Source organism: Pseudopipra pipra, chromosome 1 (genome assembly GCF_036250125.1).
Source record: "Pseudopipra pipra isolate bDixPip1 chromosome 1, bDixPip1.hap1, whole genome shotgun sequence".
Classification (NCBI taxonomy): domain Eukaryota; kingdom Metazoa; phylum Chordata; class Aves; order Passeriformes; family Pipridae; genus Pseudopipra; species Pseudopipra pipra.
The window spans coordinates 135129925-135155066 of record NC_087549.1 but is presented as its reverse complement, the minus strand read 5'-3'; the positions used below and the strand labels follow the sequence as shown (position 1 = coordinate 135155066).

General features: G+C 36.0%; 1 protein-coding gene across 1 annotated transcript in view; it reads right to left on the bottom strand.

Moving 5' to 3' along the window:
• Positions 1 to 6332: 6332 nt before the first annotated feature.
• STAM (signal transducing adaptor molecule) overlaps positions 6333 to 25142 on the bottom strand; it is a 35337-nt gene continuing 16527 nt past the window's right edge. The window contains exons 3-14 of the mRNA XM_064634546.1: positions 23572 to 23647; positions 23395 to 23490; positions 22719 to 22865; positions 22356 to 22446; positions 20325 to 20517; positions 19899 to 19993; positions 18582 to 18670; positions 16263 to 16350; positions 13791 to 13845; positions 13306 to 13459; positions 12627 to 12802; positions 6333 to 11504 (exon numbers count right to left, since the gene is read on the bottom strand). Coding sequence (XP_064490616.1) covers positions 11255 to 11504; positions 12627 to 12802; positions 13306 to 13459; positions 13791 to 13845; positions 16263 to 16350; positions 18582 to 18670; positions 19899 to 19993; positions 20325 to 20517; positions 22356 to 22446; positions 22719 to 22865; positions 23395 to 23490; positions 23572 to 23647 — 1510 coding nt within the window. The 3' untranslated portion in view covers positions 6333 to 11254. The remainder of the gene's footprint in view (positions 11505 to 12626; positions 12803 to 13305; positions 13460 to 13790; positions 13846 to 16262; positions 16351 to 18581; positions 18671 to 19898; positions 19994 to 20324; positions 20518 to 22355; positions 22447 to 22718; positions 22866 to 23394; positions 23491 to 23571; positions 23648 to 25142) is intronic.

The window sequence follows — 25142 nt, the reverse complement described above, 5'->3', positions numbered from 1 at the left end:
AAGACTTGCTGGGAATTGAGACCAGTCAATTGAGGTTTATCTGGATAGAAATAAAAGGAAAAGGCAACTATCGCGGTCTGAAGAGAGGACAGGACACGAGGAAGGATGCAAGCAGAGTTCCTTATTCAGGCGTGCCCCCTCTCTTTTTATCCACTCGGGAGCAGAACGGGCCAGAACACAGGGCGGAGCATGAGACCGACAAGCAGAGGGACAAACCAGCATAGGGACACCAGCAAAAGGGGGAGGAGTGGGGGCAAACTCATGGCAAGCCTGGGCTTGTCCAGGCTGTGCACTGTGCAGTGTGAATAAAATGAAACCACATAATAACAGCAAAGTCCACACGACAAAGTCCTGCCGATCGCTGCACGCTTCTCTCCACACCTGGAACTGTTCTATCCTGAATCATGTTCCCTCACATCCCACTCTTTCTTATTCCCTTGAAGCACAGCTAGAAAATATCTGTTTTGATAGTCCTCTTAGGCAACCATAGGAAAGATTAGGAGGTAGGAAGACAGAAAAATAGAAGAAAAACACCAAGATCACCATGCTTTTGTGTGCAATAGTTATTGATTTATTTGAAAAAGAGACAATAAATATGGGAGAGGGGAAACACTCACTTTTCCCACCCAGTACTAAAGAAAAAATATAGGATGGTGCAAGAGGCTTGTTAAATAGTGTATTTTGCCAGGATGGGCACTCCCAACATGATTACAAATGTGCTCCACTTGTACCCATTGCTGACGCCATATTTTATGAATGTGATTCTCTTTTAGCTGGGAGTTGCCCTAATATAAACTCTATTAAAAAGAATTATCATTACAATTATGCAAAATACTTTTCTATTACTATGAGGAGGGAACAGATTAATAACACAAATGCCATGATAAAAATAGAGAAGCATTGGATTTTTCATAAGTGGAAACTCTTACAAGGTCTATTGCCAATTCCACTTCTTAATAGGGTCAGCTAATCAGGTAGACAGACATTTCTGTCAGAATATTGTGTTCAACACAGTACAGTACTTTAAAACAACAACTTCCAAAGGAAAGCATTTACTTTTAAACACTTAAATCTATTCTATTTGCTCTACTTAAATGGTGCAATTACAGTAATTAGAATAGCCTCCTCCTCAGTAAAGTATGAGAAAGAAGCAAAAAACTGATTATGAGATTTTAGTTGTTAATCTCTAGATCAGTTCCATAACTGAATATTTTTTCCAGCAGTTTATTTTCAAAGATGAGAACAGTCCCGGCAGCATTGACTGACTGACTTATTGTTGGAAGACCTTAGAGTCTTCATTTATCTGTGTTGTAAAAATTGTAGCCCTTCAGTAATGCTTAAAAAGTTATCATTTCTAAGTACTTGGAATTTGGGTGCTCACAGTAATTCACTGTGGAATAAAGAAAACACTGTTTTCAAAGCAGTCTATGGTGTTCTGGAAGTACATCCCTATTTGTCGCAGATTTAGAAAGTTTCTTTTCAGGAAGTTGCAGAAATTACTTATGCTCTTGAAGGACATGCTTTCACTCTGAAAGATATAAATTAATACCTGAAAAACTTAGAGAGACTTTGATAAATTCGGGGTTGAAATAGACTGCTCTTACACTATTAACAATCCTCTTTCACCCACATTCTCCCCCAGTCTATCCCATCCATCCATCCATCTGTCCATGCATCCATGCATCCATCCATCATATGAAGTCCTCAGTGACAAAGCAGAGTTTGAAGAATGTGCAGCCTCTAGCAGAAACAAACAAGACTACAAAAGCTGTCAAGTGCATGGTCTAGCTGGAATGAAAGCTGAATCATCTCTTGGATTGTATAGACATAATCAGATTCTGCATCAGAAGCAGCATGGGCAGACAGTCAAGGGAAGTTGATTCTGCCCCTCTCCTCTGCCCTAGTGAGACCCCACCTGGAGCACTGCATCCACCTCTGGGGTCCCCAGCACAGGAAGGACACTGATCTGTTGGATCAAGTCCAGAGAAGAACCACCAAGTTGATCAGAGGAATGGAGCACCTTTTCTGCAAGGGAAGGCTGAGATAATTGGGATTTTTCAGCCTGAAAAAGAGGTGGCTTTGGGGTGACCTAATTGCAGCCTTCCAGCACCTGAAGGGAGTCTACAAAAAAGATAGAGAGAGATTATTTACAAGAGCACGTAGTGACAGGACCAGAGGGAGTGGCTTCAAACTGAGAGAGAGTAAATTTAGATTGGATTAGAAATAAATTCTTTTACTGTGAGGGTGGTGTGGCACTGGGACAGGTTGTACAGGGAAGTTGTGGATGCCCCATCCCTGGAAGTGTTCAAGGCCAGGCTGAATGGCTCTCTGACCAAACTGGTATAGTGAAAGGTGTCCCTGCCTATGGCAAGGGGTTTGGAAGTAGATGATCTTTAAAATCCCTTCCAATCCAGGCCATTCTATGATTCTATGATTTTTAAAAGCAAACCACACATAAAAGTTTATGATGGACTTGCCACACATACTACAGTAATTGTGCATCTGAATCCTGCAATGAATAAAATTAGCAAGTAGGATGCAGCTATCAGCATGTATCATTCAACCATTTGGAACCAAAATTTGCTCCACAAGAAAAGAGGTGCTCCCTTCCTGGGTTGATACCTCGCCAATTTCCTTGTGATATTTTACCACTGATGAACAGAAAATAAAGTGAATCAGAAAACAATGATCCAAAGTTAATGGCAAGGTGCTATGTAAAGAATACCCTCTAGGACAAAGGGACACTCCAGAAACATGAAAAATACAAAGCCCAATTATAGCAGTTGTGTGACCAAACCAGAGATGAGGGAGACAGTACTTCAGAGGTTACCAATTGGGACTGTCTGCATTTCAGAAAACAAGGTAAAAGGCTCCATAAGACACCTGTATAATTGTGGAAGGACAATCTGCAGAATGGGAATGTCCAAAGATAGATAGACAGATATAGAAAATTAATTAGATTTATGATTAACTAACCATTAGTACTTGTGGGCAAGCTTACTCTAAGAACCAAGTATGAGAAAGCATATGAAAGGAGATAACCATTAAGAAATACATACACTACATGGAACTGACTGAATATACATACAGGAGAGCTGGCACTTGTACTCTTTGCATTGCTGCTGCAGTACAGGATCCCACTGAATGCTGCTCAGGTCAGTACTGTTTACAGATATACAATTAACTGCTTGCTACCTACCATCTGTCCTGAATAAAGAAATCTGAGGAGCAAATCTGGTGTCAATTGAGTCTCATGGATGGACAAATTCAAGGGATTCTAATTCTTGGAAGAGGTAGTTAGAAACTCACTTAAGCAACTAGGATAAATAGCTGCCCCCTGAAGTGATCAGAGGGACTCTGAAACCTTGGAAGGAACAGCCACCATTTACAGGAAACCTTGATTATCCAGAAGATAAGAAGTGCTCAAGAGTAGAAAGCACATCTGTTTTGAGAGAACAAGCTTACTAAAATAAACTGCTTAATTAAAATTCCCTACTTTATAGATAAGTGAGCAGGAGGAATTTTAAAAATTACGAATGCTATATCCTACTTGTCATTATCTACACAGTCAGATAATGTAAATCCTGATTCCACAGAAGCTGCAAGAAATTTGTTACAAAGTGAGATTGTGAACTCCATTAAAGCAAAAAATTCTTCACTATTTGTTTTTCCTCACCGCACCAGGAGGAAGGAGAGCCCTCTGAATAAATACACTCCTAACAAGAGTCTCACCAGTCTTGATTTCTCTGAAAAAAAAACCCAAACAAACAATCTATTTCAAAGTTTCAATAGCACATTTCAGTGAGGTGCTTGGTGCTGGCCCTGTGTTCATACACAGGTTCAGAGAACCACGACTTTGCTGCCCTCAGCTGAGCCAAGACTTATTTGTTCTTACATAAACCAACATATTTTTATGAAAATCATTATATTACCTATATTACTCTGGCCACATGACATTTGCTGCAGGGTTTGCCTAACTTCACCACAATGCAACAGCATCAGCTATAAGAGCATGTCACCAGGGAAAGAAAAAGGCTAATTGGGGGGAAATCTTGCAAGTCTAAAAGCCTTTAAACCAAGTGATCTAAATGTTCACACTCCTTTGTGAAGCACAGTAAATCAGGACAGTCTGGCACATAGACTGTGAAATAAAACACCTCTGCATAATCCACAAATACCTGAGGATGCATGAGTCAACAGGGGTGAGCCATCACAACTGGCTAGAAATAGATTCTATTGTGATTTCAGTAGCAGGGAAGATTTGTTTCCTTATTAGTAAGTCAATCTTACAAAACTGTTATAGTATAAAGTTGAGTGGTCCAAGTATGGGTACACTGAAGTGTTTCCTCTTTGGTATGTGTAGCCGGAAAGTGGTAAATAGAGACGCTGATGAGTCAATGAGTTTGTTCTACTGAGCAGTGTCTCACTCATGACAGAATCTACCAACCATCCAACATGTTCCTGCTGGATTCTGCACCTCTATGAGGGTCCAAAGTACAACTGCTAAGGTAGTAGATGTCACCAATCCTGGGAACATGGGGCATAAGCACCAACCTGCACTGTTTTTTAGAGATCAAAGGTGCATGCATAAGGACTCAAAACTAATCTTTAACAGAGTTAGGAAAAGTCAAAGCAAAATATGAGATACTGTAACAATCGCTACATTCCTTATATTATATATCGAGACTGTACTCTAAAGCTGCTCTAAATTTACAACTTGAAATACTTATTTGCCTTTTTTAACTCCATATGATTATCTGCATTATTCCATGTTGCCCACATATACTCCCAACGTTGATGTGAATTTTAAAAAGTACGAATCGGCCTTAATCAGTGGAAGTTCCTCCACAAGTTCTCTCATAATGGCTTAATTCTCATTTCTCACTTAAAACATAGATCCCAAACAATATCAACCAAAACAGCCTTGACTGAAAATAATCCAGATAATTTAAATTTACAAGTGTTGTGAGAGATAAAAGTCTATCCTGCAACAGAGTAAAATAAGATTTCAGAAAACAGTTACAGTAGTAAGGCAATTCATTAAGGTCCCCAGCTTCATAATGTGATATGAAGTGAGTGCTATGAAGACAGATTATATATGAACCAATTCTTTAAAAGTTTAAGTGAAGATAATTGGTTTCATTGCCTTAAATATAGATTGATGCTTACTTTACCTCTTATGCAGATTCAGGGCAGCAGATTTTAAAACAAACTTTAAATACTACACAACAAACTCTCAAACTGTTTTCATCATAGGCATCTCAACGGAAATGCTTTCCATCCAAAAGGGGCAGTAAATTCAACATTAATTACCCCTCCCTGTTCCAAAACAAAACATGCTTAATTTCTATACAATCTGTAGGACTTTTAATTCTACCAACCCAATAGCTTGGATATTAGGAAGAAATTTTTTACAGAGAGAGTAATCAGATAGTGGAATGGGCTGCCCAGGGAGGTGGTGGATTCACCATCCCTAGAGGTTTTTAAGATGAGACTGGATGTGGCACTTAGTGCCATGGTCTGGTAACAATGGCGGTGCTGGATGAAGGGTTAGACTTGATGATCTCAGAGGTCTTTTCCAACCTGTTGATTCTATGATTCAAAGAATAGATATTTTCTTGAAAGACAAAAAGTATCATATTGAATTAATCCACAGCCCACATAACCTCTTGTTCTAAGGTGTTTAGCTCACATTTTCAGGAAGAGACCCTAAGAACAGACCAAACTGATACTGCTGCCAAAGTCCCACAGTGATCTCAGATGTTTACATTGTATTTAAGCAAGAAATCTACGTTTAACATTGCTTTAAGAACACAGCTGTCAAGCCTATTAAGTTTCAACTGTGTCAGCATTTTAAGTATTTGAATATTCATAAATCAGGTTTTAGCCTGATGCTCAACTCATTTCACATCGATAAACCACCAAGTCCTACGCTATTTTGTGTTACTGTCATGAGAAATGGAATTAACTGTCAAATGACTGTGTAAACTGTTAGGCTACCATAGTATCTGCTACATAGATCTGTAATCAAATATATACATTAGACGGTATAGATGCAGTTGTTTTCATTTCTACTTTACAATCCCCTTTAATATTCATGTTCTATTTACCAAAAGTGGATATGCAGCATACTTGAAGTAATATGTACAATTGGGTTTTGCTGGAGGAAATTAGTGACAGATTTTAAAGCAAAAATAATGTAATATGTGAGTAAGCATCATACCAAAAAAACCCACAACCCTCCACCCAGGATAACCAAAAACCCATCCAGCAAAGGAAGTAATTTTCAGATTATTCTTCCATTAAATTTATAAACTGACTTTGCAACATAATGAACTAAATACTCCAACTTTAATATTTTGCATTCATACTAAAAACAATTAACAGTTTTTACAAATAGTGTTATTTACTAAAACAATTCTTGTACAACAGTGTAGTATATCTAAATATATACATATGCCAGCATCAAAGGGAGCATCAAAACAAACAAAGCCAAACAAAAATGCACTTTGCTACTGTGTACACTTTATTAAAACCAAAGCAGACTGCAGCAGGTTTCTTTTTCATGACAAAGACAAAAATTATTTGGATTCCAGAAGGACATGCAGGATAGAAGAACAAAAGCCCCTACCACCTTTTTGCCAAGGCAGCAGCATAAAAAGGGATCTTCAGATCTGCAATTTTACATAGTAGCAAATGGAATGTTTTTAAATACAACCATCCTAATTCAAGAAACAAGGTTTCAAAAATGTAGATAGTGTTTTTTACATATTGAAGGAAAAAGTTCAAATGTCAAGGCCTTCTCCATGTTTTCCTACAGTTTTGGACAGTCTATGTATGAAGGTCACTATTCTTCATTGCAGCCGAAAATGAGAAAGGAGTAGCTGTAGTGTGGAGTCAGTCAGCTTTATTAAGATTGAGTAACAGAGAAAAAAATGATTCTGCCTGCTGTTAGTAATGGAGGTTTCTGTAACTTTTACTCTACCTTTTTCTTTAAAAATATCTCCTCCAAGGTTTTAACTGGAAAAATTATGCTCCCTTGTTCTTCAAAATAGATACATGCGTCTTCCTCAAAGGAAGCTGCAGTTGTGTAATTCAAAGTGCCAGTGTAGCCCCTGTAATTAGAGATATCCTTTTTCATCCTGTGAAACCCAGCAGAGAAGGAATAAGGTAAGACCTTTGTATGTGAAGACTGCAGAGATATCTTTGAAATGTGAGTGAAAAATAAAGTAAGTGATTAGAGAAAACACTAAAAAAAATTGGAGAATGAGGTATTAAGCAGTTCTCCAGTGTAAATCTGATGTTCCTGCCATCTAGATGAAATCAGAGAACTATAATAGCAGCCTAGATTTAATCAGCAAAATATGTACATGGTATTAAGAGCAAATTTATCACCTTCGATACACCTAATCATTTTCAATCTGGCAGAATTTTCTGAAGTTCAAATTCATTTCAGTTCTCCCAACTCAAAGTTCATGAACAGTAACTGTACCACGAGGGCAGCATGCTGCCACACACCTGTTGAGAAGCCTGCAGTAATTCTTACATTTTGCTCCTTTTTACTGTTGTTTTACTGCTGTCTATATGTGTTCTGGCCAATTACATTAAATACACATCTACACCAGTACCATTTACTAAACAGAGGTGGACAAAGATGTTGTGACTGTTCCTGGAGCTGAGCACTCTGGAACACACTGCCACGACATCAGTACAGCAAATTTCAACACACTGCCTCAGTTTTTTTCTGGGATGTTTTACAGTAAATCTTAACACCTTTGTTATGCCCACATAAATTGAGATGATACATGGGGTAAACAAGTTTTGCTTATAGAAGTGAAATGCACAGAAGGCACTTTCCAGAATTTGCTCCAGTTCAGGCTAACCAAGGTACTGAAATAACCCTTCTGAAGGTAATTAGCATTTTTGTATTCCTTAATGAAAGGGGTAAGTGACAAAGGGTTATACAAAATATTTTGAAAATATTTCAGCCTTACATCAACAATTTACATGTAAAGAAACAAGGAATTCAAAAATTAGGTCTTCTATTGGAACATGAGTAACATTTCCAAGGATTCTTAACTTTCAAATAGTTTAACTTTCTGACATTTTATTTAATTGCTAAAAAGCTTTTCCACACAGTAGCTGCATGTGTACTTTCCTCCATTCACCCACATTTCTGTGTTCAATACCACAGTAAGGTGGAACATACATGAACTTGGTCAAAACAATGCATAAATGACGAATCTGAGAATCAATCATGGCAGAGAAGAACCAGCAATGGCATCTCCAGGTTCATGATACCAAAAGCACAGAGAGGAGCTGAACTGATATAAAATTTCTAAGTTATCACAGAGAATACAAGAGGATGACTGAATGAATTCATGCAATGACAGCATCTAGCAAGGTAGGAGAAGGCATCACTTTAGAGTATTGAGCATACAGGACACAACCAAGAAAGAAGACAAAATTAACTTTTCTGATGAGAAAAATCAACACAAAGCAACACAGCTCCAAATTTCATTTAATCAGAAAATTGCATGTGAAATGGAAAACGTAGGTTGCAGCAGAAACACTAAGACTCTGAAGCTGAAAACAGTGACCTACTGCACCAGCTGTAGACAATGAAACCTGATTCAAAATCAACTAAAACTCCCAGTCTGTTACAGGGGATAGCTTAGTGCAGTGACTTTAATAAAGGCGGGAAGGAAAATAGAAAGTGTCCATCTTTTATTCAAAACTTTCACTATTTTGAATTTAGAGGGGCATTGAATTTAGCAAGTGGTTTTTTTGTGTACTTGAATGATGAATATAAATAAAAGGTGATTTTAATTTTCATAAACATGGCTGAATGCCCAAAATAAGCAAGTTGGAAAGCAGGAAAACTTAAGATACACCTAAGGTTTCAGCATTCAAATGAGAAACCAGGAACAAGCATTTCTGTATGTCAAGAAAAGACTTCAAAATTTTAAAAACAATGACAAATTAGTAAGAAAAAGTATGTTTGCTGGGTCTTTTCTGTACAGAAGTTCCACAGGCTGTTAGTGAACATGTGGCACAACATGTGAAAACCTAAGAATACAACAGTCAATGTCAGCCACACTATCTCAATGCTTCAAGCTTCTCTTTGAATCAGGGACTAAGAACTATAGAATCAAAAGTTATTTTCACTTTTGTGTATAAATTATACATTTCTATACACATTGTATATGTGATTTTGGAATAAGGTACTGAATGCATACAGAGAACACTAAATTATACTACATGTCTTTTCTAAAGAGATCACCTCTTCAATCCTTAAAAAATTATCTATGACACAATATCTTGGATTATTATTTTTTTCATTAGTATTTCTTTTCAAATTCCACAGGCTTTTGTGATGCTACCAAGTACTGAAGTAATTAATGACAGCTTGCGAGGGTGCATAAGAATTCTAGAGAAAAAAAATGTGAAAATACTAGTATTAGAAGAATCAGCTGGCTAGAACATCTCCAACTGGAACAGATCAGCTATGGGCATGTTTCATAACCACTCCCATCAAAAGTTATGCAAAGTAGTCACCTGAAAGCATCTGGCAAAACACCAGTGTCAATTAAAATAGTGAAACAAAGGCATGTTAGGTAGCTGTGAACAGATGCAGGAGTGTATGGGATAACTGAGGTCATTTTATAGTATAATGTACAATGGCAACATTTAATTCCAGAAGCATCACACTAAAATATAATACATATAAGCAAACAATTTCTGACACACAGTAACAAGACTAAAAACACAGATCTGATGTTGAAGCCATCTAGTATTGCTTTAAGAGGAATTAAAGTAGCTGGAAAAGACAAAACCAGGATGCATTACTAGACTGAATACAAATGCAAAATAACAACAGTCTTTGTAAAAGAAACTCAGATCAAGCACACCTAAAATGCTGCCTTCAATTACCATGTTTCTTTTGTAGCACCTCAGCCACAGAAAGAAAATACAGTGCCTTAAAGAGCCAGCTAAGTTACTGAGGAACACAAGGGTTTAAAACAGGCTAATACATGTTGCTTCAGAAGAGAATTCAAAGTAACCTGAATGTCGATTAAAATGAGATGCTTCATAAACTATTGATACTATAGAAGGGCTGATAAATTCAAATGGTACAACTGAAAATTGAAACAGACATTTAAGGCAGAAGTGTTTGTGTTAGAACAGTAAACAGAACAAATTGCTAAGCAAGGCCACAAGAGATAAAACGAAGCCCTGAAGGTTTGTTCAGCAAAGTGATTTAAATGTCCATAATTCTCCATGTTCTAATTAAGAAGACTCAAATAAAATAGTGTAATTCATGTTGTATGTTCCAGTTTAAAACTCCATTGTTTCTCTTCCAATTCAATTCCTCTGTCTTTCTTTGGTGTAATCTCTACCAACACACATAGAACATAGTTCTAGTTCTCATTGTAAAAAACAACTTGGAAAAAATAAATTACATGCTTCTCATGACAAAATGCAAGATCCTGATCTGTTGCATGGTCCCATATGTTTAGCAGCCTCTGAATAGTAGTTTTAAGTTATTAATTATGTCCAAAGCAGAATCATAATTTGCTGTTATCCCCCCAAATCACTTACTAGTTAACGAGTTTACTTTGGTAGATAAGCTATCTAATAGTCATGATACACATGTGTTCAATTCAAGAAGTAGTGAAACCTAGACTCAGATAAGTTTGTAAATTCATATATAGACCCTAGCTCGTAATTGTAACCACGATATGCAGAATTACTGCTATTCCTGCATTGGAAAATGACATCACATCTGTCTTAAAACTACACAAAACTATGAAATATGGTTGTCAGTTCATGATTAAAATAAAATAGTAAAGTAAATTATTTTTAAACATTGTGTTAAATATATTCACACAACCACCACAGCTATACGAAATGGGCACTACTGCAATCACACACTATACGTACATAACATATATGCCACAACAGTTTGCAAATGTTGAGTTTTCACAGACTAGCCAATTTTACCATACATAAATAATCTTGTACCAATTTTTAGGCATTTTAAAAGGAAGTAAATTTCCTAAATATATCAGTTCCTCTGCAAAATTAAAAAAAAAATCCTAAAAAGTCAGTGCAAATTGAACTTGTTCACCAAGAGAGATTCTTATTAAGCTGAGGATAAACAAAGTTTAAGAGATTAAAGGAAGAAACTCATAGAATCGCCAACTGCCTTTAGCAGAGGTTAAAGAAGATTAGGAATCAGAAGTCCTGGATCCTATAGTAGAGCCTTCTGTGAGTAACTATGCTGTGGTTGCTGAGGTGGTGGAGGCTGTGGTTGTTGTGGAGGTGCTTGCTGACTGCCTGCTGTCTGTGGCAGAGCTGTAGACGCTAAGTTATAGTTTGGCACCTGGGACATATTAGTTCCAGCATTCTGGTAAGCAGCAACATCAACAGTAGCAGGTGGTGGACTATACACTGAAGCCTGGTTAGAGTAAGTACTTCCAGCAACAGAACCAACCATTGCACTGAAAAAAAAAATAAAAATTTAAAGTTAAATTTACAAACAATATACCAACAGAACAGCAAAACTTTACTGCTTCTTCAGTTGTTCTATATATACACACAAAAATCTCTTAACACAGGACACCTTGCATATTTAAAACTATAGTCAATGGGTATTCCCATTAAAACTCAAACACACTCCTCAGATTTAAACATACCTCATATGGATTTAAAATTAGACTGTGAAACTATACTTTTGTTTTATTTTAAGGTGCAACATGGAATCCAAGTGAAAGATGAGGCCATCTGTCTTCCATTTTGTTCATAGAAAAAACCAAAACCCAACCGAACTATTTCATAAACCCAACCGTCTTAAATAGCAAAACAAGTCAAGTGAAGTATGCAGAAACTCACTTTATCAAGGTATGCCTAACTATACCAAATAAGTAACTTTGGGGGACAGAAATTATCAAATATATTAATGACTCAAGATTGATGTCTCTCCCAACTTTCTAGAATAAAATTACTTTACACAGACAGTAAAATAATAAAAAAAAAAAAAAGAACCAACAAGCCAAAACCCCAAAATACCCAAATCCCCTAATCTTTTCCTAAAGCCAATTCAAAAGCTTTTCACAATATAGGTAGCTTAACCAAAGCTTAGCATCTTCGGCCATCTACCCAATGTAGAAAGCCTCTTGTAAACCCTTTATATGGGCAAGCTGCATAAGCTTTAGTAAGTAATCATAGTCCATTCACTTTTCCAAAATGAGTAGAATTCTCCCCATTCTTCTATGGTAAGATATTTGAAAAAAAAGAACTGTAGAATATACAGAAATTATGCTAAGTCAGCAAGAGCAGAAGATAACCTTCATCATTAAATGTATATTAAAAGTTACTACTAAGTCATGTCTATATAATTTTCTCTATTTTTTTATATATAAGAAATATAGAGAAGTTTGACAGGAATTTTTAACAAACCCATGACACCAGTAAAAAGCACACTGGAAATAATTGCACTAAACTATCTTTCAGTTGTGTTTATAGTTATACTTTTGTAAGGAAAAAAGTCTCCTTTAAAAATTATCTGTAGTCCTTTATGTTTAAATTGATTTAAACTTGAATAGGAAAATATTTAAAATTACTTCGTGTAAGATGTCTGTGCAGGCTGACCAGGCAGTACTGAGTTGGCAGATGGAGTAACTGTGCCTTGGCTGAGAGAAGGGAGCTGTTCAGGAGGAAGATTGTAACCTTGAATATGGCCCATCTGTGCACTCCCTGCTACCAAGTATGCGTTACTTTGAGATTGCCCCGGATAAACCTAGGAAGTTAAATAAAGGAATATTAGAAATAAAATACAAGAAAATTTGCTATTTAATATCTGACACTAGACCTTAAAGATAGCCTCTCAACCCCTTAATTTCCTCTAATTTAAATTACTGAAGTTAAAAATGGTAATTCTTTCATGGCAGCATTTCCATGTTGATGGCTATCTCTGAGTAGATAGGGGAGGGTATAATCTTAACCAGGAATAGTACTCCCTCGGTTCTTTACTTTCTTTGACCAACTATGCAAAGCCCTGGCAGCTTAAATTTTTAATTTTATGTACAACTGAAAGCCCAGGACGGGCTTTTTCCTTGATCAAAAGGAACTGAAGAGACAAAAACTAAAAGTGTTAGAATTTGCAAAAGGAGAACATCCAAAGCTTGCAGCTGAAATAAAACATTTTTATTTTTATTTGTCTACGTATTGTGTTGAGACAAAGCACCGCTCAGCAGGTATGCACTTGATAAGGTCAATGGCTATTCAAGGTTACATACATACCTGAGAGCCAGAAACACCAGATGACTGCATGTAATACTGTTGGTTTTGTAGTTTTGCGTACATGGAATACATTGGGTCCTCATTCACCAATTTGTTATACAAAGAAAGAGCCTCCATTGCTTTAACATTGAGCTCTGAAAGTTCCGAATGTTTCCTAGAAAATACATTTTACAGTTTATTCTACAATTTAGATAACTTCAGTATAGAACAGATAATATGGAGATATTTCACGAGGTGTGATAAGCAACATATTCTTCCAGTGAAGTCACGTCTGACAAGAGCATCAAATGGTGCAATACTATAAAATATTATGTGACTAGAGGGAAAAACCTTCAGATTTCTTTCCAAAGGAGAAACTACTAATAAGTACACCTATTTTCTTTGCCAATATTCGTAAAAATTATTAAGATATCATTAAGTAATAACACTGGTATTTCTAAAAATGAATTTTAATTTGAGTCAAAATACATGACTTTTTTTTTTACCTGTCTATATCTTCCAACTTTTCATCTATGAGAGGTCCCATCTGGTGGCACATTGCTAGAACAGAAAGACATTAAAATACAACAGTGTAATAAACATTTCCATACTGCAAAGTCAGAAAGCAATTTAAAAAAAATTACAAGACAGAAATGTGTAGATGCTAGTCCACTTTTTTTAGTTCATTATTATAATCTGCATGCCAAAAATTTACAGTAACAAGGGAGCATCATGAAAAATTTAAGAATGAGATCCAGCTGAAGTTTTCACTACTGGTAAAATTTCAAAAGTACATTTTAAAATAAAGTGAAGCAAAACACATTTAACATCCAGGAAGCATAAAACTGAAACTATTTTGCATTAAAAGGTTCAAGCAAATCTGAGAGGTGATCTCTTCTTCAAGAAAGAAAATTTGCCACTGCAAATCATGCTCAACCAACAATACTACAAAAAGACTATCTATGAAAACAATGAAGAAGAAAACTGGTTGCAATTATTCAATTACCTGCACGTCAAAGACACTATTAGCACATTTCTCTCTCACTAGAACTCTAATTGGGGGAGGGGGGCTTTTTCAAACCACTGACGTGCAAAAACCAACACAAAAGCTTACCAGAAGCAGAATAGAAAAGCATTAAAATAAACAAAAATGCACCCCCTGCTTCCTTTCAGCACAAGGACATGGGATTCACCTGACTGCCAAGCAAACCACAGTTAATTAACAGAAAGATAGAATTTGTCAAATGTAAAATAAACTGACAAGGAAGCTAAAAGGGAAGTTTTGGATATTAGGAATAAAGAAGGTCCTGAAAATGTCTGGGCCATCATGCATGAAAGAGCACTACTATTGTGTTCCTCAAAGGCAACACCAGGTGAATGAGGAGTTGTATGAGAGACACCCATCTACTTCTTTGAACCTCACATTAGTAATACATTGACAGAAATGCTAGGAAAAGATGTAAAACCTGGTCTAAGTTCTGCCTATTTTTATGTACAGCATAAAGTGTGGTAAAAGGTATGACAAGGATTGCTCAGGTGTCTGTATGCTAACATGATGACTGCACTGTTGCCAACCACAAACCCTGGGCTCCCGAACATGTTAGGAAGAGCTCTCCAATTCAAAGAATTTGTGACTGGACATGTGGCTGGCAGAAGAAAATTAAGTGGGTTTTCTGTCAAATATTAATCAGCACCTGTCACCACTGGTAGGAATCAAGGATTCAAAACGTATCTGTAACAAAATTCCCAGAACCTATGCCAAAACCAGTAGCTCACCAAGGCCTACTTAAGTGTAGAGCAAGTAATCTTGTATTGGCATTGCAGGACTACAGCAAGTGCTGTTGTAGGTAGCTGAGGAGCAATCATCTGATCCTACCACTGCTTTCAGATTCTAGGACCAGTCCCACAATTCAATATAAAATTCAGCATTGTTTTAATGATCTCACGATGCATTTGCAAGGAAATCCTAATCTAAGCCATATCTGGAGGCTGGTGGACAAGCATACCTTTTAATTTCTTTGCCTCTGTCCTGGACCAGATACAGGCAATCTGCTTCTTAGACAACAGCCTCTATAGCTATATTTGGGACTTGAAAGAATAAAACCGGTCATGTTTCCTTTTACCCCTCTTTAGCTTCAGTGGAACTAGAATATGTGCAGACAGTTCACTGATGTGCAGTTCCCAAAACAGGATTCATTTACAGGCATAATGAACCAGATGGGTGTGGAAAGATGGGACATACCCAAAAGCTTACAAACCTATACACTTCCATGATTAACTTCTAGATAGATGTAGAACCTGCCATTTTCTTGACAAAGTCTGGTCCTATCTGAATTGTCAGTCTAAGCCTATGTTCTGTTTCATAATCAGTAAGTTTCTTTTCTTTCTGCTCTAAGTTCCCTCCCAAAAATTTTGGTGCATATATCAACCCAGGTAAAATAGTCTATAATGCCTCTGTGAAGAGGTAGTCTGAATAATTTGACTCTAAAAGACTAGCATAATTTGTAGCATTCTATAAAGTATTTGTTAATATGCAACTCCTACAGAAATACACATGCAAGTGAAAAGCATGTGAGACACCTACAGGTCTATTCTAAACCTTAGTAGTATTTCTGCTTCCTTTCATGGAATCTTCCTTACACTCCTTTTGCCACTCATGCTGTGCTACTCTATGAAGGAAAAAAAAATAATGGATGAATATGATTGAATTAAATATTTCTGGATCTCGAAAAGGAAAAGAATATAGAAAGTGGTTTTCTTGAGAGAGGAGTAGGCTTGTTTTAAGTTAACATTTTGCACTTTGGTCTCTTAGATGTGGAAAAAAGGAAGTGAGAAGATAATTATGGCTCAGGCACTTTTCTCAGGCATGCTTCTTGCATGCACATGAAGCTGAAGTAGTTTCAACTTAGTTTCAGTTTGGTTTGATGTAGGTAATTACTAGAGAGGAAAACAACAACAACAAAACAGTACTTTCTTACCCTCAAGATGAAGCAATTCTGGGAGGTCTGGCTGGTCATCAGATGGATCCGCACTTTGTAACATCTGTAAGAGTTGGTCCATTTTATCCTAGAACACAAGTTGCATAATTAGGGCACATATGGCAGGCAGGAAATTAGCACTTTCAGGATAGTAAACTAAAGCAGCTGTTTACAACAGCCGTTTTGATCTCTCGGCACTTGAGAATCATCTAGACTAAGAAAATACAAATCATACATGCTACTTTATAGGAATGAAGATGCTTTAATAAGGAAAAGCCAATTGACAAAAATCAATAGTAGTAAAAAGTGGAATGTGCAGAATACTCCTTTATTCCTAGAAGTCCTTCTAAACAGTATTTTTTGAGCAGCTTCTATTTTTCGATTCTAGTTATTACATATGCAATAACACCACCTAGTGGGATTAGTGGAAATATTTTGAAAGAATACATGGAGAGAGTACTTCAAATTCACTGAAAATCTATCCTGCATTTTTAAGTGTATAGGGCCTATTCAATATATGAGCCATGTCATTACCTATATATATATATACACACACATATATGGAAAACTCCATAAAAGAGTTTGGCATAATAAACACTTGAAGAAAAGTACCAAGATCAGTGTTTACAGAGCCATAGTGCTGTCTACTCTCTTATATGGGTCTGAATCATGGGTCATCTACCGCCACCACCTGCATCTCCTAGAACACTTCCATCAACACTGCCTCTGTACAATCCTAAACATCCACTGGTCAGATTACATGACCAATACATCTGTTCCAGAACAAGCAGCAGTCACAAGTATTGAGGCCATGTTGCTGAGAACACAGCTGTGTTGGGCAGGACATGTCTCCAGGATGAAGGACCACCACCTCCCTAAGATCTTAATTATGGTGAACTTGCCACCGGCTGTCGCATGAGAGGAGCCCCAAAGAGGAGATACAAGGACTCCCTGAAACAACATCTCAGCCTTGGCCATATTGATCAACATAACTGGTCTACTCCGGCCTCCAATCGGGAGGTCTGGAGACACACCATCTATAACGCTGCTGATGCCTTTGAGAACACACGCAGGATCACTCTCGAGGAGAAAAGACAATGCAGAAAGATTTGTGCCTTGCAGAATATACCATCTAACAAGTCTTTCTGCTGTGCCTTCTGCAATTGGATATGTCTATCTCGTATTGGCCTTTTTAGCCACCAGTGTGCTTGTAACAAATGTGGATAGAGCCTTTCCCAAATCTTCGTTCACGAAGCCTAGCCATGATGATACATACACACATATATATACACACACACACAATTTTTTTAAGATGATGTTTGGAGGTGTTTTCAGAGGAAGTCATCACTGACTAACCAGTTTAAGTGCAACCCTCTTATAATAAAAATACTAAAGGTTAGAAAATGAACAGGCATAAACTCTTTGAAAAATATGTCTCAGAGTGAATTATATTGCTTAATGAAACCTTATATGTAAAAGATTTTAAATCACTCTTTAGCTGAGTACTACCAAATAAATAGCCTTTATCAGGCCAGAGTTATATAGGCTGTATCAAAGTAGAAAATAAAACCATGTTTTGTCCTCCTTAAACTCTGGAAAGGAAGGGAAAAGCCAAATGAATTACTTTCTTACTATTATACAACAGCAAATTTAAAAACAAAAGAAGACACTAAAACAAAAAACCGACATGGACTCACAGAAGACAAAAGCTGCAAGGCACCTCAAGGAAGGGCTGAGATAAGCTATTTTGGCAGATTACAAATTAATATCTCTTGGGAAGAAGAGTTTTTGAGGTGGGACTTTAACAGGACTTTAGGGAGGCAGTAACTGATTTCTCATGTCAAAAATGACAGAACTTGTGTCAAAGGAAAAAAAAAGGCAGGGGAAAAACATTCCGTTTTCAGAGATGGAAAGAGATCTTTGATTCTGAGGGTAGACAGTGGTGGTTATACTGGAAATAAATCTAAGACAGGAGTCAAGATGGATATCTCAGAGGTATCCTGAAGTACTCAAAGTAAAATTTGAAAGCAAATTTGTCACTCAACATCAAGCTTCTAGTTCGGAGGTAAAAACAGATGTACAATCTGGGAGTAGGGCCCTAAATGGAATGTAGTTTCCAAATTCAGTTTCAGAAATTCCTAAGAGATTCAAGACTCTTGAAGAAATGAGAATACTGAAGATTTCTTTTTATTTTAATTAAATCAACTTTCCCTTCCCATTCTCTTTTGATTTTTGTTTTTGAAGTACAGTACAAAAGGGTTAAATATCACATATTTAAAGGTACCAGCAGTTGAAAATCAGTACTTTTAGCATGCTTACTTCATCAATATAAACTGGTTCAGGCTCAGGTTCTATTGTCTCTACTTGAATTTCATCACTGAACTGCACCGTTTTCTTCTCAGCTTTCACTGCAAGACAAACAGGCAGACTAAATTTTATAAAATAAAAATAAACAAACAATGACAAATATAATACATCTAGTATATTGCCTAGGTTTTTTGCATTTGAAACATCTACGGTGAAAATTTTAAAAATTAGTATTTTGTTGACATTTTAAATCCACAAACAAACAATTTTCTTAAACAAATCTGTAAATTGCATTAAAAAATACAACAGTTCATGCAAGGTCAACTGAAACATGTTTTATCAAATAAATATCTTTATTATAGTCTCCTTGCATATAACATTCTTATTAGTAAGTTATCAGAAAAAAAAGACTAAGAAAGAGTGATTGGAAGAAATAGGGCTAATGAGTCAGGTTTAAGAGAAAAGTGATAAAATCATCTATGACAAACTGAGCCTTCTTTTCCCCAAAGCAAAATACAGAATCAAAAGTTCTCAAATTTCACTATTCCTTCTCCATCAAATCATATCTGCAAAGCATCTCATTCCTCTGTAGTGGAAGCTAGAACAAAAAAGCCAAATACTACTCTTATCATATTACTCTTACTAGATAGTTTAAACATATCACAAATGACTGCTACAGCATGTAATTCTGCTGACCTGCTCTTACCTTTAGCACCCTTGAATTGAGATCACAGGAGATTAATCTTGCAAACCCATGAGATTTACAGGAATTGGTTCTAATGTTTAATATTTTTATTAAATATTTAGAGTAGGTTAGACTGATATAAATAGATACAAATAGATAAGCAGTATACAGAAAACCCCTCTTTCCATGTATGTATGCACACATACACAGCTATAGTTTGTAGGTTTCTTGAACTACTTGAACACTGGTAATCTGACTCACATCTGCCCAGGGGCCTTCAGTTTTACCTCGATTAGTTATGTACCATTGTAACCAGGCAAAAAGGCAGTTTAAACAAAAAAGCTACTAATGCCTACATTTATCCAGGTCTCAATGGAGTGATTTAATGAGTCTCAAGGAAGCCACTGACAAAGCCAGAACAGAAAGCATCATACTTTTCAACAGAAGCCAGCTTGGGCAACCGTGGTCTGACACAAAGGTATGTCTGTTGTTTGTGAGATCGTAGCAAGAGCTCCTCAGTTTTACTTCAGTTATCACATTAAGTTGCAACTGAACTCCATCATAAGGGAAAGGAAATCACTGCAGAAATATACCTTAGGCAATGGCAGGATTTAACATATATACATAAATACAATGTTACTTACTCATTTCTGGCTCAGCAGAAAGATCAGCTGTTACAAAATTAGATGGAAACAATCCTATACCCTGGTGAGTTTCACCTTTCCACCAATTTGGATCACTAAAGATAAAAAAAAAAAACAACCCCCCCATACATTATAAAACCCACTCACATGGAATTTTCCTAGTAATTGCACAGAAAAGGCTTTTATATTACTTGTATATAAATACAACTTCTGTATACACAGAGAATGTATTCTTGTGTATACACAAAAATTTTTATGCAATTACATTTATTTGTAAAAAATCCAGGAGATAACTAAAGTATTTAATATGTAAATATGTTTCCATGCAACAGTATTCCAAGGTATGCTTCTACATAGAAGATATCATCATCCCCAAACCATTTTTACAGCCTAATATACTTCTAGAAGACATTCTGTATAAATTACCTGTCATCAAGGATAGTTATAAGTTCTCCAGCTTTAAAAGTTAATTCGTTGTCCTCAGCAGCCTCAAAATCATAAATTGCACGAACCTTTCGGCCCTCATGTTTGTGGTTTGTTAAAAGGCTTGAGGTGCTCGGATACAAACTGGAAAGTGTTGTTTGCTGTTGCCTTTGTTCTTTTAGTGACAGTTCAATAGCTGCAAAAGAAGAGTTACTCATATGAAAATTGCCTATAAAAATAGGTTGAGTGATATGAAGATTTAATTCTGTGAAAACTTTTAGTATAATTCTATTCCTGTTGCATTTTAATCACCCTCTGGTTTTCCCTTAGAAATAACAGTAAAAAACAAAAAGATGTTTTACAACTAGAGAGCACAATTCTGCCTGTAGATTTACTGAGGCTTTCAACAGGGACAGGATGAATAAACAGCACTTAAGCACAAATGGAATAACTCAGTGAAGTCATCCATTTTTTATTATTATATTATTGTTATAACCTTGAACTGATGTAAAACATCTACATACTTACTTTACATCTTACACTATGTTGAACTTTTACAGATTGCTTGAAACATAAAAGAATACAGCTGTTCCAGTACACAGTTTTTCTCTGCTAGACGGGAGCCTTTAGCCTGGATCCACAGAATCAGAGGATTATACAGATTGGCTGAGGTTGAAAGGCACCTCTGGAGGTCTTTGTGTCCAATCCCTTGTTCAAGCAGGGTCACCTTGAGCTGATTGCCCAGGACTGTGTCCAGACAACTTGTGAATATCTCCAAGGACAGAGACCATGACATCCCTGGGAAACCTGTGCCAGTGCTTGGTCACCCCCACAGTAAAGAAGTGCCTCCTTAATTCATAATTAACAAAATTATTTTTGCTTAGACAAGCAAAATTTTATCTTTTTTTTTTTTTTTTATCCCTATCATTCCTTGAATAATTTCACATTTCTGGGTCATTTTTACTAAAGCTTGACTGAGCAGTAAGGTTTCACTCATATTAAACCCCTCCAAGTTCGTGGAAAAAAAACTGATCATTTTTAACAAGGGACAGAGTGGACACAAAAACAAAGAAAACAAACATTAGGAAACATGCAGAGTATGAACTTTTAAGACACAGATTTAAACAGACTTTGACGGACTGACTGTTGAAGAAACCATTAGTAACATATACAGATTGGCTAATGGTGATTTAAACAAATCAATGTTATATTAGACAATAGCTAAACAAAAAATAGTTTAAGATGAGAAACTGAAAACATGCACCAACTACTAGTAAAAGAACTTCACTCATTTAGCAAACAGCCATTGTTACAACTTTAAGCCCAAAGCCATCCCAGGTACAAGACATAAAATTTGATGCCTTTACATTGCTGAAGTTTGATCTCAAAAAACAGTTCTCAACCATAACTATCAAACCACTCTAAGAATAACTCTTCACATGTATCTGGTATAGGATCATTAAATGACCTTTAAATATACTTTAGTACAACAGTAAATCAGAAGAAACCATCCTAGTTTTGTTTACGGGGACTGATGTGAGACATTTAACAGTCATTTATGTTTACAGCAATCAAAGCTTAAGGAATACTACAGAAACAATATTCAAAGGAATAAAAGTAGTATACCCAGAATACTTTGCATACAACTTATAGCATAATATTTATTCTCTTCTTCCATCAAATCTCTAAATTGCGAGTGTGCTTCACTTGCCCCAGAAAGAGGGAAAATCCAAGTACAGCAATTGCATCAAACATTTCCACAGTAGAGGCATGTCCTTAATATGAGATTTTTGAAGACTTGTTTCACTTTGGCAAGGGGAAAAAAAAGTAAAAATCTAAAATTTTTCATATTTTTTTTACTCATAGAATACTTTTAATCTCTAACCCTCCAAGATGAGTACAAAAAGAAAGGAATAGAAATCATAACCCCAATCCATAAATACACTATTCACAGAGGAAGGAAGCAAAACATTTGTTCTTGCTTTTTTGATATTTATCAATATATGCTTCATGTCAGCAAGTAAATGTACTTACCTTTAGCTAAATCCTCCTCTTCCTTTTTGTTGGCTACTGTACCAGGATCTTTGGCAACTAGAGCAGGACTTGCTTTTGCCTGTTCAGCAGCCTAGCCAAAAGTGAAAGATGTAAAAATGAATCCAACAAAAAACTGACAATGCATTAAGTTCACCACTTCGATTTATATTCATCTGCAATATAAAAATCTAAAGTAAGTGAGAGCATTTCACTCCTCAAGGAAAAGTTTTATTAAGACAAGAGAGTTTTCATTTTTTTGCCAAGTACATTCTAGAATCCAAGACTACAAACTGTAAAATACAGAGCTGAGCATAAAAAGAATTTGTGATACCCTTTGAGAACAACCACAAAAATCTAATGTACCTGTGAACCAATAGCTGGGAAAGTAACTCCTTGCTCCTTAAGATTTTTTATCATAGCAGATATTAAACTAAGTTGTGGGTCATTCTTGAATTCATCAGTCCATTCCACCATAAGGGCTTTCAGCTTTTCACAAACTTTTGGATGACCCTGCATGGACAGTAAAAACTAGTTAAATAATGTAGAAATTGGTTCTTAATCTCAAGTACTTTCATCTTAGTTCAATATACACCACATAGACACTTTCTTTCACAATCAAGTTTAGCACTCAAAGATATCTTTATTAGAAAGGGAGAATAGTACACCAGCATCATATTTGTATTAGTACAATATGTGCTGGGCCCAAAATAAAGTAAAATAAGGTTACATTGAAGCCCTGTATTATCTCCATTTCACGTTTGTATTTAATGTTTCACTGCTGTCATTTAATGTGAAAATGAATTAGTTTATTTATAAATTAACACACCACACCTCCCCCAAACAGAATACCTAGGTAACTACTGTGAAGTGGCATTCAGGAAGTTCTTTCTGATAGTCACAGTCTTCTCAGTAATCTATGCTTACCCCCCTCCCCCAGCTCCTTTCCAGTCTTCCAAAAGTAGATCCCATTCCACTTTCAGATTAACCCAACTCTGATTTCACTTAGAGATGAAATGTATAAATCAATGCAATACATTACCTTATTCAACACATTGCTTACTTCACTGGCAAAATCTCTTGAACAGACTTCTAAATGAAATATTTTGCCACAGTTTGATACACATGCTCCTAGAAGCTAACAAAAGAAAGATTAAAACTCAGATTTGTGCAATATAACTTCCCAGGAAGAAAAACCACTACATCAAAAAGAACCTACCGTCAACGCTTGCATAGCAACATGAGGATCTTTATGGTTCACCCTCTTCATAATAGAGCGAAGACAGTCTTTAGGTCTAAAAAACATAAGACATTTAAAAAAATGTAATGGAATGAACATTTTCTATTGCACACATGACAATGCTGATGACTTTAGCAGACAGCAAGATCTCCTGAACATTGTCAGTTTAGTAGCTTGCAAGTGTAACATAAAAAAAATAAACTAACACCATTAACAGTTGCAGCCATTTCTATCTGTAGGATTTGTAGCTTTCTTAGTGATCAAAACCTCTCAGTAATTTGTTACCTTTTGTACTTAGAGAGAATTACTGTAAATACTCCAGAAATGCATAAAATCCCTTACAATTAGATAACTGAAATTCTCTGCAGTCCATGCACCTATTCCTTTATATTTCATACACATATGTAAGAATATTTCCTTACATACTGATTTACCAACACCCTTTTGCTACTTTCATTTTGAATTACCACCACTATGTTCCTCAGTCTCTTTTAATCTAAAGAATAACATTAATAAAGACATGCAATGAACCAACAAGTTCTAAAAAAACCTGTCAGACATTCTACAAAGTTTCTAAACAATTAAATACAGAATTCAAGTCTTACCTATATTGTGGTAGAGAGAAATAACATAGAAAGCAACTTCAAGAAAGAATTTGAAAGGGAGTTTCAGACAGTTTAGTGTATTAAAATCTGTGTGACTTTCTGTTATTTTATTCTATTTTTAAAGGTAGTGGAAAGCTGAGCAAGGCTGGGTTAGGAATTATCATGGGCACACAAGCATTATTTGGTGAATAGCCCTGAAAAGATAAACCTGAAGGAGGGTAAGTAGGGAAAGAGGAAAAAAGAAGGAAAATCTAAACTAAGCGGTTTTACACATCAAGGGTCTTTTTCAAAGCAGAAGTATTTTCCTATTGAACTGGTATCCAAGAACTAACATGAAACTTAGGTATAAGTTACACCACTGCTTGGCTATACTATATTTGGCAGTGTCTACATTTTACAGAAATGTCCACCTCATATTTAGTGGTACTAATTATAGAAAATGCTGTCACGCAGCATGAGTACATATCATTCAGTGTATACCTTCATATAACCAATTATTACAAATGAAGGCTCTAAGGCAAGTACTACCTTTTATCTATTAATTATGCAAGATTTCTCATATGTTTGCTTTAACTGAGAAAGAATACATGCTAAAATTTTCAGAAATAACTGCTTTTGTAACCATTAATTTATGAGTAGGATTGATGTGATGAGTACAAGCTCAAAAAAGTGTGTGTCCATTGTAAAGCCAGTATTTATAAAGGTAGGGTGCAGGATCAACAGCTTAGCAGTTCAGGAGCAGGACCATCAGCCTAAGATTTTTTTCACTAAGGAATCCAAAGTCTTATTAAAAGGAATAAAGTAACAAAGCCTCAAAGCCAAATGATTATCCACATGTGTTAAATATAATCTACTTGCTCATATATTTAACAGAAATGATCAATACTTGAGTGGTTAATGTTTTAACATGCTCAAATGTTTAAAATAAGAAGACTTTTGATTACA